The 19,563-nt window shown below is 40.0% G+C and overlaps 1 protein-coding gene across 5 annotated transcripts in view; it reads right to left on the minus strand.

Annotated features, from left to right (window-relative positions):
* Window positions 1-1,207: 1,207 nt before the first annotated feature.
* Window positions 1,208-19,563, minus strand: part of WASHC2C (WASH complex subunit 2C) — a 30,724-nt gene continuing 12,368 nt past the window's right edge. For 3 of the 5 annotated variants that reach the window (XM_010714455.2, XM_010714458.2, XM_010714456.2), the window contains 15 exons: window positions 19,318-19,410; window positions 18,738-18,842; window positions 17,475-17,591; window positions 16,462-16,625; window positions 15,923-16,025; window positions 14,830-15,012; window positions 13,652-13,825; window positions 11,506-11,634; window positions 11,208-11,303; window positions 9,493-9,612; window positions 7,785-7,847; window positions 6,871-7,083; window positions 5,954-6,553; window positions 5,183-5,357; window positions 1,208-1,701 (listed from right to left, as the gene is read on the minus strand). In XM_010714455.2, the coding sequence (XP_010712757.1) occupies window positions 1,565-1,701; window positions 5,183-5,357; window positions 5,954-6,553; window positions 6,871-7,083; window positions 7,785-7,847; window positions 9,493-9,612; window positions 11,208-11,303; window positions 11,506-11,634; window positions 13,652-13,825; window positions 14,830-15,012; window positions 15,923-16,025; window positions 16,462-16,625; window positions 17,475-17,591; window positions 18,738-18,842; window positions 19,318-19,410 (2,472 nt within the window). In that variant the 3' untranslated portion in view covers window positions 1,208-1,564. The remainder of the gene's footprint in view (window positions 1,702-5,182; window positions 5,358-5,953; window positions 6,554-6,870; window positions 7,084-7,784; window positions 7,848-9,492; window positions 9,613-11,207; window positions 11,304-11,505; window positions 11,635-13,651; window positions 13,826-14,829; window positions 15,013-15,922; window positions 16,026-16,461; window positions 16,626-17,474; window positions 17,592-18,737; window positions 18,843-19,317; window positions 19,411-19,563) is intronic. The other 2 variants (XM_010714459.2, XM_010714460.2) reach the window with 2 other exon arrangements.

The raw sequence follows: 19,563 nt of genomic DNA on the forward strand, positions 1-19,563 counted from the left end.
AAGGTGGAAAGTTTATTTCACACACTAAAAAGGAATAATCTAGCAGGTGGAAATCCTGCTAGATTAAAGAAAAGGAGGGAATTGAAAAGTGAGACAGACCCCATAAGTGAAAGTAAAAAGGCAAAAAGGCTTCACAGAGATTGAGAATAAGGGGGGTGAAGAGGAATAGCTAGAGATAGTTTATAGAAGCAAGAATGTAGAGCTTGTTAGAAAATAAGGGATGGCAGACACTGTGACTGGGATAGTGAGGGGGATGAAGGCCATAAAGATAAGGGTTTGAGAACAGCCCGAGGACACTTGGCAGGGAGGTGATTAGATGTCCACAGGGCAAGAAGAAACCGGTTTGGGGGGATGCCCCCCCGCCCCCGAAAGCTCAGAAGTTTACAGTAAAAACGGTCAGAAGCCTTTGCAAGGAAGATGACAAATCTTTATGCCACGACCCACTATGCACGCACAACAGGGGAGGGTCTGCATGCTAATGAACTCTCGGGGGTGTAATGAATTTGTATCCGAATTCTGGGAAAATTATTGATTATGTATTAGTTCAGCCTATATCTGTAGCACGATTTCTCCAGACGGTGTGCAAGCTAGGTGGATCTATCCCCCTTGCACCCAGTGTCTGTGCAGCACTTGAATAAAGTGTACCTGCTTTGTAATCTAACTTGGGTTACAGAGTTTGTTTCCGCACATCACCTCCATGAGAAGGGAGGTAAGAGGTGAACCAAGCCTCTGTGAGGCCCTGCACTAAGGACTGCCTGCAGGCCTGCCAGCTTGGAAGCAACCAAGCACAGTCAGTGCAGATGGACTTCTTGGAATGTGCTATTTGTAACACTTTAGCAAATCCAGGCAGGTGAAAAACTCATTTGGTGGCTTACAACTTGAACAGAAGATAATGTTAGGGTTCTGGTGATCTTCTGTAACACACTCTGGCAGAGAAGTTTTAACTACTGTTATTTTTACAGACAGCATTAGCTGCCAACATGAAATAACCAGTCTCTCTCTACTGTCAATCCCTGCACTCAGATTTAAGTGCAGGATTACATAAGAGGAGCTGTACTTGATAACAGAACCCAATCTGGCACTAGCATTAGCTCAGGAGATTGACAGCTTATCCAGAGAAAGCATGGCTGTGGTTTTGGTTATCTTCTAATCATGATGCAGATACCCTTCGCAAGTGGTAAAGAAAAAAGCAAGACATACAAACATATCTCATTTAACAGACTCAATTTACTATTTAACAATATCAATGATTCTCTCTTTAGATCTGTTCATTAAAACAAACTATACTTTGTATAATAGATAACTTCATTGAAGGTATTGCACAGGCTATATTCATCTGGCCACCAAGGAAAAAAAAATAGCAGGAGGTTACCATCCTCTTTAAATATATCATGAAGCGCAATTAGACCCAGCACAAGAGCATACTAACCATTTAAAAATGGGTGATCTGTCATTTAAATATCCACAGCCATCTCATTTCAGGTCTACTGGATTAGGGAATCCAGAGTATTAGTACTGGACAGGGCACAGGGAAGGCCTCCTTTCTGCAACACACTCCTGTTGGCTACTGGCCTCCAGAGGCATTCAGCGGGTCATCAAATGTGCTCAGTGCCTTGCTTTCAGATTTCACTTCTGAGGCTGCCTGGGAAGACCTGCTTTTGGGAGTGGGTATCTTGATCTGGCTGCCAGAGAATATATCATCTAGATATGGGAAAAGAAAAAAAAAAGAAAGATAGCTTTAATAGGAATTGACTGCTAAACAGAAGTATTATTGTACAGAAAAGTCCCCAGCACACAACAGCGACTGCCAAGGACATTCTGTTATAAACAAATGCTTTTCTGCTGCAATTCTACTTGGATTTGTTAAGGACATACGTGGGAGCTGCTAGCTGCAAGTCAAATCAAGACTAGTTTTCCTTCTCCATAAAGCTGAATAATAATTATATTTTATAACATATTCAAGCTCTCAAAAGCATTTGACAAGTATTAATAAGTTAAATGTCTGCAATAAATTTCATCTTGCAATTTCCAGAAGACAACCTCCTGCTTATCTAGAATACTAGCGTTTGAAGAACTTGAGAGAATCCATGAATTGCTGAGATTGGTGCCAAAGAAAATCACAAGAGAAAAACCATATAACTTCCTAGTGATTGCTGTGCAATCTGCTAGCCATGCCAGAGAGTCTTTAACCTATAGCACAACAAAAACGTAGCATACAGTGCTGCAGAACAGGACACAGCCAAGATGCAGGAGGCAGACTGCTCTGATCACCTTCCTACTGAGTATTCAAAAAGTCTGTCTGCAGTCCTGAATCAAGACCTCCCACTGCTTTCCTCAGCGTAAGCATTTCTGTCATGGGTAAAAATAAACAGGACTGCAACATGAAAAAATCTTCTATTCTATTAAGACAGAATTCTTTCCCAGGATAACAATAGGTAAGGGGAAATCCTCCAACACAGACACCATATAACAACAGCAGAGCCTACAAACTTTCAGGTCTTGCTGTGGCTCGTGCTTAGACCATACTCAAGGAAGAAGACAGCTCCTACTGTACAAGCACTGAAGTGTTGCCATGAGGTTCTCTGGAGACTGAAAATTATTATTATTATTTTTTTAATTTTAAATTTATTTTACAAGGCAGAGATACCTGGATTCCTTGTCATTCACAAGGCCCTTACATAGCTGGTTTTGAAACCCTACTAAGGAAACAAACCCCATACAGAGGTTCTTGGTTATTTTCTGGTCTAGAGTATGAAAATTAATATTCCAGCCTTAAATATCTATCCTAACCTTGAGCAGTGGCCAAGCAAGAAGTGGCCTGTCACAAAATGCTTGCCTTTCTCTTCTTGCTTCTTCTTTCCCTTCAGCATATTTGCTACTGTGCTGATGATAAGGATTACACAGGAATAATCCGGGACAGCATCTCAGCATAGCAGTTTGAAAAAGCAGTGAAATAGAGTAATCCCCTACTGGCATTACTCCAAAGCAAAAAGCTGTCATATGGATTTGCTTCAGTCAGCTGGGAAGTAGTGCGAGTGCTATCAGCAGTAGAGGTATCACTCATATTTTATAACAAGGCTTGTTAGAGAGTTTTGGCCACGAATTCCAGCATTTGTCAATGCACAAGAAAGTTCACTTTTATTTTTAAATTCTAGATGGGCAGAGACAATATCAAGATGCTTGTGTCATCAACCATACAGTCACTGAAGAGGTGAGAAGGATAAAGACCTACAAGAGAATTTTTCATAATACTGCCAGCACAAGCTTACCACAAATATACTCAATAATGATATAAAACTGGTAGAACAAAGAAAGCAAGCAGCTTGTGGCCTCCACGCAGTTGAACTGCAGCCAGTTAAGTGCTTTATCTGCAGCAGAAAGAATCTCCTGCTACATTCAGCCTAGATAAAGTGTTACCGTATTGCTAAATCCAAATCTTAACCTGCAGAACAGGGAAGAGTCAGTTCTACTGCTCTAAGGCCAGCAGAACATCATCATCAGCTGTCTTCCCTGCACTCCCAGTTAGTGTCCATAACTCTGGACACTAAAAAGCTGCATACCTGTGGCTGCACTAAAAACAAAGCTCCAGAGCAGGCAAGTCCAACCAATAGACCACACGTGGCCCTAGACAGCTGATAAATGCAGCCCCGTAAGATCATAAATTGTTAACACTATTAAGTGATTTTCAGTGATATTTTTCATGAGTCAAACATGGCTCCAATGTTTTTACTGCCCTTATTTTTTGTTTCAATAAAAATACAAAAGTTTTGTTACTTGTATACAGTACCTATGTCATATATTCTAATTATTATTTATTATGTATTTTATGCGTGGCCTAAGACAATTCTTCTTCATTCTTCATGCAGCCCAGGAAAGCCAAAAGGTTGGATGACATCCATGTTCTAGAGGAAAACCAAGTCTACCAGATACATAGGGCTGCAGATGCTCACATTTATCAACATTAAATGAGATATCAGACAACAAGCTCTGGCACTAGAACGTATGTCAAAAATAGAGTGCAAAGGACAAGATTCATTGTGACTTATTTTTCAAGCTATTTTCAAATTGGTACTCTCCAATTGTTTTTTCAACACAAGGCTCTGGAGTTGTATGCAGAAATATTTAGAAGAGGTAGTGGTTTGGGAAGTTCTTTCATTTGCTACAGGCTACACGGAAAACAGTAAACTATTAAAATATTTCTAAAGTAAACTCAGAATGAAATATTTCTCTTGATTCAGTATATATTTCAAGAATCTTGCCTGCAAATGTGTAAGCTTTTTTTTTAATATATCAATTGGGAATGCTTTGAAATCTCAACCTTTTCATTCTCTGGCAAGTTTTAATCCCTTTACAGACTTCAGCCAGGTCACTCCATCAGGTCTGAGTGCTTAACAGAAGCACAAGCAAAACAGTGATTAACTAGATTCATTTTGAATAGGTTGAACAGAATGAAGGTTGACAGGAATCGAATCCAGAAGAGAAGGGACGTTTCCTTGTTAGAGGATAAGAATTATGTGAATCCCAAAGGAGAGCTATAAACATGAAGAGTCTGAGAACAGATGCAGTTGAGAAATCAAATGACTTTTGGTATCTCCACTGACAGAACAAGAAAGGAGCATGCTTTACATCATTTCAAGTTACTAGATGGTGGGTTTTTTTTGTTTTTGTTTTTTCCAAAAATTATACAGAGCACCCTTTGCTTTCAGGTGTAGCATTTCCAAATTGCTCTGGGTATACTCTGATGTAAACAAAATCCTAAGATCTTAAGAGCTCTAAGATAGACAGTGCAGCTGGGATAGGGAATTATTCACATTGTCAGTGATTCATCTGAAAACAGGATACAAGAAGCTGTGCAAATTTAAACACGGAACTTATCTCTTAGTGCTGTAAGAGCATGAAATTATTCTCTTACTCTAGACAAGAAATGTTCTAATCCCCACAGATGAAAAGATCCCTACAGGAATTAAACTATTGCTCCTCTCAGGAGGGTTTTATACACTTTCTCACAGCATTTAAATTCATGCTGTTCCTACAGATCTAGGAAGTTCTCACACAAGGTTAAAATCTTGCATGTTCACAGGCTTCAGAGCAGTTAATAGTTCAAGAAAGTGAAGGGTTCTAAAACATCTAAAATAAACACATTTGGAGACATGACATTAATAGCAGGACATTAGACACTTACCCATATCGTCATCAAATATGGATTTTTGTTCCACTTTTTTCTTGGTCTTCTTTTCTTTTGGTTTTACAGTGAGATCCGCAAAGATATCAATGTTATCATCAAAGAGGTTACTCTCTGTCATTTTCTCTTTTGCTTTGTTCATTGGCTTTATTGCTTCAGTAGCAAATATATCATCCTTGGAGCAAAGTACAGAGAGACTATCAATACACAGCACACTTCAAGAGAATAATCATTACCTGTACACAGCTGCTAGGGCATTTATAAGACCGACAACCTTGGGCTTCTCAAACCTGAGAAGTTTGGGTCCTTTCTCCTCTACCGAATGTGGCCTAGTGAGGGATTGTGCATAGGTCAAATACAGTGTCACCTTTCCAGAATGCCAACCTTTCTCCTTTTTTGAGTGATCTATCTGAGCTACTGTGCACTGAACAAGTAGCAGAAAAGAACCAAATACTTCATTAATCTAAAAAAGGTAACAACCATGGATATGTCGCCACAGCATGTTCACTGCCCTATCTGCTCTGTGTTAAGGCTTCGCCTTCTAATCCACACTTGCTAGTAAACAGATGAGCACTGAAAGTAAGGGTTTCTGTTGCCCAGTAGCAGAGTACGATTGACACTTCATTAACTTCTGCAAAATCCCCTTCCTACAGCAGCTTCCACTCAGCCTGTGTTTAAATAGAAGTATTTGCATATAAGGCCCTGGGAATCAAAAAGGCCAAGGCAGCAAGCTTTCCTTCCCAACTTCTTCCAGCAAGCCTCAGCCATTACCTCAAAAATATCTTGTGCAGCAGAATCAACAGTTTGCCGAACAGCAGGTTTCAACTCCTTCTTCCCAGTTTTCTGACTGGTGAAAAGAGAATCTTCCTCCTCCTCCAAAAAAGATATAGGGCTGTTTTTTGTTGAAGATTTTTGCTGTACAGACTGGAAAAGATCACTGCTATCCTGATTACCCAGAACAGAGAGTTCAGACTTTTTTTCCATACCCTTGATGGGTTCGTTGGCCACACTGTCTGGCATTTCCTCCCTCAATTTTGATTGTGTAGCTGTTCTGGATGTTGAGTGGTTTGCAAAAAGGTCTTCCGATTCAAACAGATCATCTCCTTGATCTGTGGATTCTGGAGGAAGTTTACTCGTCAGAATGCTGCCATGAGCTGGTAGTGATGAGCCAAAGAGAAAACCATTTTCTTTGGATTCCGCTTCAGTAACAACAAGCTCCTTTACATTCTCTATTGCTGATCTCTGTTTTGGTACTGAGAACTGTGGTTCTTTAGCACTGTCCACCTCTTCACCCTCACCAGACTCCTGGGCAGCTAACCGGCGGGCCATTCTGCTTGGAGGCCTTCGTTTTCCTGTAACCTTGATTCTGGTCTGTAGGAAAAGAATAAAAACAGAGAGGGTTATATTGAAGGGAAAAGAAAATAACCCTACTCTTTATGGAAGGCAGATTAGGACCCATGCTTTGTTCTAATACTTCTTTCATAATACTGTAAATTAACATTTTACTCATTTCATATCAGCACACTGAAATTAACTTCAAGTTTTGCTGAAGTTACTTAAACCAGAGCTATAAGCAGTGACCAGTACATTTAAGCAAGCATTCAGTTGTGAAAGCTGAGCAAAGAATGATGAGAAGATGCTGATTTAGCTTTAATTACCTTTTCTCTCATCTTAAATACCAAGGTTACCTTATTGGCGCTGTGCAAGGTATCCGCTTGCATAGGCTGATCAAAGCTTACACCTAATTCTTCATTGTTCCCTGCAGCAGGGAAGGCTTCACTGCTCTGTACGTCATTGGGCTCATGCAGTGGAGTGTCCAAAATGGGGAAGGAGGACTTTACACTGGAGATCTTAGGCACTGCACCAGGAAGTAAGGCTGCAGGGTTAATAGCTAAGTTAGCCTACAAAACAAAAAAAAGAACACAACAAAAAACACATACACACACAAAGACAGCACGTTAATACTGCTCCAGAGAAGCAGCAAGAACTACTGCATTTAGGCATTCAAGTTCTACTCCTAAAAGTGCCTGGCCTCTCTCATCTCAACTCACTTCCAGATCTCCCACGTTCTCTATCTCACTAAACCTTTCAGTACTCAATGCTATTACACTGTATAAGAACTTCAAGAACATCATGGTCATAGTACCTCGAACAACAACAACAAAAAAAACTATGTAGTCCACTATCCTGTCTGAGGACAAGACTGGTTCTGACTTTGGAGTGAAACAGTTATATAGACAGTTATTAGATTTTTCATATCAAGAGAAGGAAATAACCGAAACTCAAAACCCCTAAGAATATCTAAGCATACTTAAAATATTGCTGAGAAGAATAGCAGGTCAAAAAGCCCCCCCTCTGCCCCCAGATAGAGTTAAATAGCACTGCCTGTAGTCAGGTCTGAAAGGTAAAGGGGGAAATAATGTTAAACATGCAATACAGAAAAATTAACAATAGATAACAAGTCATCCGAAAAAAAAAAAAGAAATGGCAAAAGTAAGGTAGGGAAGTAAAAAGATTTTGCTTCAGGGAGAGCCATCAGTGAGGCAAGGAAGACTTTTATTTTTTATTTTTTTGAAAGCCAGAATGCCAGTAAAATAATTACTTGTAACTTTCCAATCCGAGATGAGGGTTCTTTGGTTTTAATGGGAACGGGACCTGTAGATTTCTGCACAAAATTACACTGAATTAAACAACAGGTGGAGAATATCAACATCTTCAACCAGACTACAGCCTGAATTTCAAAACATCTATAGAAAGGAACCATCTCACTGCTTATCAGCTTCTTCTTGTGATATCTTGTTTTCAACACACATTCTAAAATCAAAACTAATCACCTGTTCCTCATGTCACAACCCCATCTTTGTTACAAGATTTTAATTCCACCCCTTTCTACCCAATATTATGTTTTACCATCATAATTCTACAACTTCCTCCTTTCTCCAGGTAACACACAAGTCAAATCCAATCGTGACAGCCACCCTACCTCCTTGCTTGTTCAATCCCCTAAGATCCTATGGTCATGCTGTCTTGTCATAATTACATGTATGCATAATTACATAAATTACACATATACATCATATATGTGTATAATTATAAAGTATACAATCATAGAAAAAATGTATAAGTTTTGTAATTGACTTTTCTCTTTGTCATTTGCTGTATTAGGGCCACAGACCTTAACGAAACCCACACAGAAGTGAAGAGAGTTCCAAAATCGCAAAGCTTTCAAGAAGGGAGCATTCCTCCACAGAAAGCAGGCCACCCATACCAGAAATAAGACCAGCAAGCTCAATGAGCAAGAAAGCTGTGTGGCCTGAAGACTTTGGTCAGTTCTGAGACTCTGGGATAAACCAAATCAATAAAAGGTTTCCATCCAGGGCTTGATTTGCACAAGTCTGTGATCTGCAATGGTTTTATGAGCTGGGCTGTGCTGCCATTGGTATGGCTGGGCAGTCTTTGAGGGTTTGGACACTGTTTTGGGGAGCCTTGATAGCATGACAGAAGTATCCTGCTGTCTGAAGTAATCCACCACTTAAATGCACATGGGAATTGGCTGAACCTTACACAGGTCAGGATCATTCCAGTATTTCAGCAACTACAAAAGTATGAAGTCAAATGTGATCCTCTACGTCAAGGAATACTCTACCAGAAGGGAAGATAAGCTAACTACTAGCCCTACAGACTTACTATATGCTCCTCAGCCCAGAAGGCAAAAAAACAACCTCCCCCCAACCCATATTCTCAAGCACCCCACAAATGAAAAGCTCATCTCCTACAACTGAAAATCAAACAAGCAGCTCTGATGAGACAAGCCACAATTCAGATACTCCCACCTCCCATCTGTGAGGGGAGTGCTTGGTTCTGCAAGATCAGGAGTCTTGTTTGCTCATCATAAAGCTGCCAGGAAAAGAATCTTAGCTGCCACAGGTTTGTGCTGTGTGCCATGATCTCCTGATCATGATAAAGCCCACCTATACTTTAAAGACCACAGTAACTCCAGCAGATACTAGCATTTCAAAGAATGAGCAAGTGATCAAATCACACCAAACTGCACCTGAAGTTCTTCACAGCCTTGCACTTGGCCCTCATAAGCATGCTGGCAGTGAATAAAACATTAGCAATACCATTTAAACTTTTTGCTATTAACAGTGCACCTGTTGATAAGCAGAGACAAGTATGGCCACACATTACTGCATTTCTGCAGTTCTGCAGCCAACGAATCCAGGCATTAGTTTTGATCTTTTCAGGAGACCTATTTAAAACATCTCTTCCTGTGCATGCAGTACAAGACACAAGCTTTCAGTACTTGCCTCTGTAGTTACTGTCTTCAGAGCTTCGTGTTGTTTGGCACTTAAAGCATTTTCTAGAAGATTACAATTCTCTGAGGAAGGGACAGGACTGGTCTTAACTGTTTTCTTCTCTGCTATTTTCTGAAAGCATTAAGTGCACAAATCAACATGAATTGGAAAAAAACAAAATCTGCAGAGCAAGAAAACAAGCAAAGCTTGTTTTCCAAAGAAAACTGCCCACATCTTTTAGGCCTGCAATGCATTGCAGGCATTGCTTTTTGGTCATCAGTGACAAGGGCCTTTCACTCTTTCACACTTATAACCTTTGTTGTCTGTGGCAATGGAAAATAAGGTGAGTTTGGATAAGATTCCAAAAGCATACACATTTCTCACATACAGAATAGCAGGGAAAATAAAAGCATAAACTAGCTAAGGAACACTACTGTTTTCAGAATTTCAAACAAGCAGGTTTCGTGAGTAGCTGCAAGCACTGACGAGAGACAGTCCCTCCCACACTCCTCAGATAAACAGTTTCCAGGAAACATTGCCAGTTTTCTGGCCCAGATTCCAGCTATTGACCTGAAAATAGGCTAACGTTAGAGCTGGCTTCAATTTAGTTAAGCTCCATAGGTTGCTCCAAAAGTAATCCCTCCTATTTTTTTCCACGGAAACCACAACAGTTACAAAGACCATAGTATCACTATTTGATAGAGCAAATTGTTAGCTAAAACACTAGTTTACAACATAGCCACCATTATTTTTTGCCAGCTATGAACAAGAGAGCCTGCATGCTGTGCTTGTAAAAATCCACGCTGGCAGAGGTGATCCACAGTCAGCGTTTGCACTGCTGAAGCACACCACCACTGCCTCACTCAGCTCACACCCACCGTTTGGTCTCCATAAACATTCAGCAAGCATCAGTGAATGTTAATGGGTGCAGTCCCACAGGAGAAATTCAACTATACGCCTTATCATTTCAGACACTATTTCATTAGACTGCCCCTCTGCTGACATTTGTTGCACAGCAACAAAAGGTAACAGAATATCGGGGGGAAGGTTCAACCTCCACTGCCATATCACCAACACACCCTGCTGATTTGTAGGCCAACATAATAAAATATGATGCATTACTTTTGGAGCAGTCCTTGTACATTTAGAGCAGAAGTTCCGAGTCCTAACATGCATTCTGAACTTGAACCACCCATTATGTAGCCCAATTCATTATGGCAGCTTCTCACCTTCTAATAACAATTCAGTGATCTTATTAACACATTCATTACCTTAAATTAAACCAATCTACAGACTTACATGACATAAAGGGCTTCAGGGCTACCTGTCTCACATGCCATACTGAGCCTAAAGAACCTCACTGCAGAGAGGTAGACCAAAGTTTTAACATCTCCAAGGTGTCACTACCCATTAAACCAGCCAGACCCTGAATAATACACAAGCAACTTTACTATTCTGATTTCTGCTCAAATGTGTTCTCTAACATTTAAGTCCATCTCAATGGTACCAATGGAGGAAAAAAATATAATTCTCAAATCTCAGCTTTTGGTGGTCTGCTGCACCTGTTTGTTCCATATGTCTTCAGAGTCACAAGAGCCATTTCTATTCTCTCAAAAAGATTTTTAAATGATTTCATGTCCTGCCAGAACACATGTAGAAAAACTCCCTTCTATACACTTATTTCCATGGTCTTCTGCGGAGGCCATTTATAATAGAGGATCACATACCGGAGGGTTTGTTTTAGCAGTACTGAAAAGATCATCCTCATCATCATCCCCAAAAAGACTTCCTCCAGATGATGGTTTCAGAATACGATTTGTAGACTGAAGAGAAAAAAGATAAAAAAAAAAAAGTGTGTCACAGATCAAAAGCACATCTGCCCACGGTGCCTTAACTGATTTTAGCACTTGGCCATCCCTAGAGATCAGGGACTTTTAAGTTGTGATCAACTGTGATACACTAAAAAGCTACACACTTCAAAGACTGTTTTTAAACAGCAGGTTCAGAGGAGGGATTTGGACTCACCATTGACGTCTTGGGACTGGCAAAGAGGTCAACATCCGGATCATTGTCCTTCTGAAGTTTGTGACTGAAAAGAAGCTCTTCATCTTGAAAGACACCAGTGCTTTTGGGACGAATGCTCTTCTCAGAAGGCTGAAAGGAGAAAGACAATTAAAAAAAAATATATATCTTACAGAGGACACCTACTTCAGGGGTGTACTTGCCAAGCAGATAAGGAAGGTTACAAGTGACCTGAGGCTGTGCCACAGCCCTGGCAACAACAAAAATACAGCTTGAACTACCAGTGGCACGTTTGCAGTTTGCAAAACCTACAATGTAAATACTTGTATTATCAGTTCATTTTGATTAGAAGACATTAAACAAAATGTACTTCCAGGTTTGCCAATTTGAAAGGCAGCTTTTAGTATTTACTTGTTATGCTTCCCTATGAGGAGCAAAAAAAAGATCTTCAGTATGGTATTATGAGTATAGAGCTAATGTTTATATTTTAGGAAGAAACTTTTATGCTTAGAATTACACAGATGAGGGTGCATGACAGAAATGAGAAGAGAATCTGGCTAGTTATCTTCCTGAACTACCTGAAAACAAAAAAAACAAAAAAAACACCACCAACAAAAGATGAAGCTCTTTAAAGCTGTTATTGTTGATAGAGTGCTCATCCTCCTCCCTTTAAAGCAAAAGCACCCCATAGTGAAGAACAGAACTTTTGCCTTTGGCAAACACACGTACTGCCAACTCAGCTGCTGAGTGGCAGGGAAGGTCAATAGTCAAACACGTTCTCTCATCAACCCTCCACAATCTGACACACCAGACCTCATCTACTTTCTAATGCTAGCTTCCAGGACACTATTACACCGTTTTTTAGTCCACTCTTCTTATTTTATTTTTATACTGCTACATCTTCATTCACCTGCTTTATTTTAATGCCAAAAGCTGGGTCAAATTTTTGGAGCACTAGAACAGCTGTGTATACACAAATACACAAAGATCTGATGTACACCTAGTTTTATGCATGGATGCTACATACACTAAGCACTCAAGATAGTAGCACTTTTCAGGTTTCCCTGTCAAAAAGATTGGGTTCCTAAACTAATTATTGTAATTTTTTCATGATTAAGCATTTCAGCACTATAACCACTCCACTACTGCTGTATTCTGCTTGCTTCCTAAGAAAGCTTTAAAAGGGATTAGATTTTCCCAGCCGCTATCCCATACTTCCTCCCCCCACAAAACAAACAACAAACAAACAAACAAACCATGTTCATAACAGGTAAGTAAGTGTTCAACTAACTCGGAGGCACCAATAAACAGGGAATTTTGTCTAAGAGTCATTTGTTTCATTCAGCTCCGGGGACTTACAAATAGAGTGCATATAGTCTTTGGTGCTGAAAATTTATTTTACAAGGTTACAGTAAGATGACAAAAACTTGTGGTATACTCTAGTATACAGTCTGTACTTTTAGACAGGATTTCAAGTTTACTGAACACATTTTGGTATAGTTGCATCAAGCAGAAATATGAATGTTGCCATAAATTCAAGGATATCGCTGCCGAAGATTCAAAGCCCACATCTTGATGCAATATATCAGGAAAGCCAGACAGCAAGAACATGGCAACTAGAGGCTATTTCTAAAAAGGAAACACATGCTTGGAAAACAGAATTAAGCATACCTTCAGCTAGAGTCATCTTAGAACTAAGTCTGCTGACTTATGCAGAGCAAGCAGATCGCACCACTATTAAAAGAAGGATAAACTGTGAGGCTTCATACTCCATATCCCTCTACTTTCTAATACCTCCAACCTTGAGTGGTAATTGAAAAAAATCAGTTCTTTAGAACAGACATCAAGTAACTGTACCAAGAAAAAATCTTTTCAGTATTTTTTTTTTATTTTTAAAGTAGCATATGTCAAAACGTTTCCGAGTCAGTGGGATGGAAAAAATTGCAGAGGGATTCAGGATAATGGGTAGGAATTATTCCTCAGCCAAGAATTAGGAAATTTAGAAATTGAGAAAGTTTACCCAGCAAGAATCAGAGGAAGGAGGTGTGAAAACAAACAAACAAAACCCTTCTACAAAGTAGCCTAGAACAGGACTAGTTTAGTGGTAGAAGTATTATTTCCCAGTGTTCAAGAACTTCCCTAGACTTACCACATCATTGCCTTCATGTGCATTTTTAACCCCATCATCTTCCAGTCTCTCCTCTTCCTCCTCATCAAACAAGCTTAACACTTTCCTAGCTTGGACACTGGTATCTTTCTCCAGAGCTGGTGGTGATGCTGCAAACAGATCTGGCTCCAAAGATGATGTGGCAAAAGGCTCCACCTAAATAAACAAACAAACAAACAAACAAACACACACATTAAGCTGTTACTTAGTTTGAGTCTGCCCCAGACCCACTAAGCTTTGGTTGAATGCCAGCTGTGGTCAGAGTTGTGCAATCTGGTACCACAGCTGACAATTAAGTTCAATTTAATTATACTAAGCAGGCAGAATAGCAACATGCAGATTATCAAGATACATTTCAATAGACTAAGAAAACATTTTATAACTCTGAAATGAATGTAGTTGTCTTCCTGTACTCTACACTCTACAACCTGATGTTGGTAATCAGATTTCTGAATACGGTTTCTTTCCCATCTACGTGTCAGGTTACATCTCATTCCACAACTCCACATTCAGTTGTTTTGACATTATGTGCAAGGTACCTAGTTGATGCCATTTGGTATTCTTCATATGGGCAGCACCACCCGAATACTGAGAGTGCTCAGGAAGGTTTAAAGCCCCATAACAATACACTGGAAGCCCATCAGCTGCCAATTCCCCAACAGTCTTTCAAAAGGATAATGCCCAAGAGTTAAGTTCTGTTGAAGCTTCTTCAATAATGCACTCAAAGCTTGTTCTGTAAACTACTGCCCATGAGAAATTCACAATCCTATTCAGCCTCAACACTGTAACTACCAACATCAATTACAATTCATCAGACAGCATGCTCAAACAGTGAAATTACTGAGCTTTACAAAGCACAACCATTAGTATAAGCTTGCTGTTTTTTCAAAAGGAGAGCTCTACACACACAAAAAAAATTGCCCCACTCAGCCTAGAGCAGAAAAACAACTCAAAACCCAGAACTTTGGCAAATGCTAGCTGGGAAATTAATTTAAATGCCATTTAATCAGTTTGCTTATGTTTGACCAATAAGTGATTTTGCTAAAGGTTGAGTTGTTCTCTCCCAAGTAACAGCAGAGGCAATCAAAAAAATAGTTCCATCCCCATTATGTTTTTATACTGAATCTTTGCCTTCAAGTTAATGTAAGAAAATGTCTTACTTTTTCCTTTGTCACCTGCCTTTCAACATCTGTTCCTCTAGGCACAGGAACTGCTTCAGGCTCTTCTGAAGACCACAGTGCATCTTGTGCCTGGTTAGACTTTGTAATATGTGGTCGATCATTCTTTTCCTCTTTTTCCTCTTCATTAAACAAGGGTGGTGCTTGTGCTGGCTTTGTTTTCTCCTGCAAAATTATGAGAATGTCATTGATACAGAATTGCTTGGTATAGAAGAAGAACATGCTGCCGAGGGACAGCAGACCCTCAGTTTGCTATCCAGGAGTCTACATGAACACTGGCAATGTGCTTGAGGTTGCTTCCTTTTCTTGCATTCTGGTTTGTGACTTCTGATTTCCAGTATTATAGACTCTTAAGACTGAATAAAGAGTGCCAGGAAGCAGCTGCAAACTTAAAGCAGATGCTGTAGGAATCCTGTTCAATTACTGCAGTGGCTCCTAAGATTGCCAACAGCCACACTAGCTTACCTGCTTCTTTTTCCACCCCCAAAATCTGCACTTAACCTAACTGGAAAAAGACAAGGCCACAAAATATGTTTCTGGCAACTCTTTTCTTGGCAACCAGAAAGGCAAGACTGGGGAGTAAGGTCATATGTTCAGCAAGTCTGCTGCATTAAACTTCTGCAGTTCTTACTTTCAGCTCCAAAGCACAACCACACAGGAGCACACTGTGGGTTGAGCTCATGAGACAGGATAGCATGAGAGTGCTCCACTGAAGGCCAGCCAGCTAGAGCTGAGATACCACAACAGATGAAATTCCAGTTTCACAGTCAGCAGTAAACTGTCTGTTCTTCTGAGTGGTACTTTATGGTTTGAAATATCTTAAAACATCCCCAGAAAGGGCTTTCAGCATAAACCAAACAAGTTTAGTGATGATTACTAGGATGATAATTTTGAAATCTCTTTTAGCCTGATAGTAATAAGTCTCGCCTGTAAGAATTCTGTCTGATCCCATTTCAAGTTTTAGGCAATAGTAGTTCTAGCAAACAAGTTGGGCTTACATTACCTAACAAGGAGGATAACTTATGTAAACACTGTGCAAGTATTCTGCATTATTTTTAAAAGAAAGCGAAGATACCGCTGTAGAAGCTGAAGGAAGCGTTGATTGGGAACTGAAGAGCGATTCTCCAGTAACAGCATCATCTTCAAACAGCAGTGATATCCTCTGTGGTTTTCTTTGGCTGCAGCAGGGAAAAGAATAAAAGTGGAAGATCAATGCAAAAGTTTCAAGGCCCATGTTCTGCATCTCTGTAAGAAGCGTAACTTCATTCACAATGTGTGATCCTAGATAAAAGACTTGGGTTCCTCACTATCCAAACAATTCTACCATCACCCTCTCTCATCTGCATACCTTTCAACAGAAGTGAAGATGAAAGAGCTCAGAAAAGGTATTAGAAGCAGAGAAATGAAGAACCCAGTTTGGCGGAGGAATATAATCCATCACAGACCAAAAAAAAGACAAAAAAGGCCCAGCCAAGTCCAACACATCCCCGCTCACACATCTTTACTTTGTCCTCAGCAGCATTAAGAAGAGACAACGCTCACAATGAGTCCGCCTCTTCATGTTTTTAGGACAGAGCTGGACTGCTCTCAAGATTCCCCCCAGAGTATTTTCACCTCTCTTTAGTGATTGCAAATAAATCCTCCTCATCATCTTCCTCGAATAGGCTTGTCTTCTTCACAGCTTTAGCCTGACTGATGGTGCTAGATGATTTTGCAGGGTCCTCTTTTTGGTTATCTTCCGAAGGAAGCTTCAGTGGCTTGGAGACATTCCAATGTTCCTTAAAAACAAGGAACTCTTAAGTTTCTTTCATCTTGGCCAAAGCCACTTCCACAACTTCTCTATAAGCAGAAACAGTTCAGCATCTTGGCAGCCCTTGCATCTATCTACTGGCTTTTTGGTTTTTTTTGCTTTTTTTTTTTCCTCCATTCCTGCATTATAGTGCTAGCCAAAGCAATCTGACATTGATCAGGCTTCACGGAGGGCCTGGCCACCTTTCAGCATACACTTGCCAGCAGAATAATGTACATGCACTGTCCCATTGCAGCTGCTCTTAAGAGCTAAGGTCAGTGTAAACTTTCCAGACAAGCTTTTAAGTTACTTAGTGCCTCTGAGTTTCAATTAACACGTAGGACGACACCTCACCTATCTCTAATAGAATGCTAGTCCCTAGGAAGTTTCATCCTTGCATTTCATTTTATCCATCTCTGGACTTACAAGAAAACTCAAAAAAACAAAACAAACAAGAAAACCAAGCAAACAAAAAAAACGTCCAAACAACATATCTATCCAGAACTTTTCTTACAAAAAAAATAAAGTAGAAGGAAACAAATGTATTTTTTTTTTCCACTCAGTATTTTTAAGTTAGGCTTGTTGGAAGGAGTGTCCTCCATTTCTTATCAACCTAAATACTACCCTGAAAATATTGATTCTTTTCCACATAATTTCTGTTGCCCAGATCCTGAGTTAATCTCAGCCAAGAATAAGCTTCCTCAACAAGTCACAGGAATGAGGCAGGCATGGCAAGAGGACACAGCAGTTTGACTGTAGTTCCTGTCTGAACAGTTCTTTGTTTTGGCTAGTAGAAAAACCCTGCAACCCATTTAAATCAAGTCTTGCTCTTCAATACCTCCTCATCACTGCTGAACAATAAGCTGGAGGCTTTCTTGTGTGGCTCTGACTGTTTTGCTTTCTCTTCCAGGGGCTTTTCCTGTTGCTTCTTGGCAGGTACCACACCAAAGAGATCCTAAAAACAAACCCCAAAACAATAAAATGAAAATCCAAATTCACAATGGAAAGCTTGCCGAGAAGCCTTCAGCTTGCAAGAAACCATGGCCCACTGTTTCTCAAATAAGAAAGAAGCAATTTTGTGAACCCACTTAAAGATATTCTCAAGCGTGATACAACACTGTGGCACAGGGAATTTCAAAGTACACAGCATTTGATAATCAGAAACTTGTAAGCATACTGCCGGATTTAGGCATCCAGATTCTCCTAAATCCCCCATACAGCAATGCTGCAGCACAACAGCTAAAACACTGGGGCACAGTTTCTACATTTATGTACTTCAACTTCATAACACAACCTTCCTGGACTATGCTAAAATCCAGAGATTTTACCGTATTACAGAATGTTTCACAATCCTACCAGTTATCTCTGTGCACAGCCCCCATTCAGAAATGGAGGGAGCTCAAACAGCCCCTTCCTGAACAAGAGACCACTATCTTCAGTTTGCAAAAATTCTTGCTCTTCCAGCTCTGAACAGGCCTCCTATCAGTCTCATGCTAGAACTATAGGTAACTAAACTCGGGCTACAGACCCAAAGTTGAAAGCTCAATGGAGCATGTGCAGGAGGAAGAAGAGGGTCAACAGATAAGAAAAGCAGACACTAATCTTATAAAGTTTCTAGCACCAACTGTGTTCTGATCTCTTCTGCACTAGCAGCTGTCATTTTCATATACAGAAAAGCAAGGAAAAAAAAAAATATATATATATATATATATATATTTGCCAGCCATGACACAGTGGAAACAAGAACTCACTCACGGCTAGACAGCAGAGGCCAGGATAGACTGGCCTTTCCAAGCTCATATCAGTTCTGTATCTCAGTGTTCTTTAGCTGTTTAAGAGGGACAATGTTCTTAGCATTTAGGTTCAGAGATGATATGCACTGGCTAAAAATACTAAAAAGATATCAAGAGCTCACAAGAATACCTCATCAAATCTCCTCCATGATGCTGTCTGCATGCTCAGAACTGTTAAAGAGTGCAAGAAGACCAATTTGGTGCTCTAAATTTAGTGCTTCATTTATGAGTTCAGATGTTTAAACATCTGAATATTTCCTGCAGCAGGCTGCTCCCATGAACAGATAGAATCAGGAAGTGGTACTTACCTCTTCATCATCATCAAACAAAGAGAGCGGAGCTTTCGTTGTGGACTTGCTGATGGGGAGAGATGTAGCTTTTGATGTCATGGTTTTACTTGATGAAAACAAATCCTGCACAAACCAGAGAAATATCACTATACAAAGCAATGCTATACACTTAAGAAATGGGAGATCTATGTTTTTCCTTTAAAAGTGTTCAGTGTGTCTGTGAAGTCAGGATAGATTGTCTTTCAGATATAACAAGTACCTAAAGACTCATGGTGATTTCCCTCAGCTTTGCAGATTTATTACTACAGGAAATCAAAGACAAGTCTAAACACATTCAGTCCTTAGTAATTCTTGTTCTTAATTTGCTGCTCTTTCCTTCCCTTTAGATTTCTAATTAATGCTTGTGTGTACCACACAAGTTCAGTCTTTTCACACTGGGGAACAAGTAATCAAAGATCTCACTCTTGGAGAAACTTTTTGGAAAGGCCGGGAGCAGATACATGGTGTCAGAGTTCACAACTGTGCAGATAAGTAGAATAAAGTTAGAGTGACTCAGATTCCAAAGACTTTTGCAGTAATTTATTTCAGAGATACTCACTTCAGAATCCTCCTCATCTGAGAAGAGGCCCCTCTGTTTTCTTTGAGGTGTTTCAGATGAAGGCTTGAAATCATCACCTGAAGATGGCTGACTCTTAAGGACAAAGAAAACCACCTATTTAGAGTCAGTAAGGGCAGGCACGCTATGACCTTTTTAGGGGGCATGCTGCTGACAGCAATCAAAAGAACAGGACACATGCTTGCCATCCACGAGCTCAAGTCTCATTTGCTGTGTGAGCAACACTTA

Source organism: Meleagris gallopavo, chromosome 8, assembly GCF_000146605.3.
Source record: "Meleagris gallopavo isolate NT-WF06-2002-E0010 breed Aviagen turkey brand Nicholas breeding stock chromosome 8, Turkey_5.1, whole genome shotgun sequence".
Taxonomy (NCBI): Eukaryota; Metazoa; Chordata; class Aves; order Galliformes; family Phasianidae; genus Meleagris; species Meleagris gallopavo.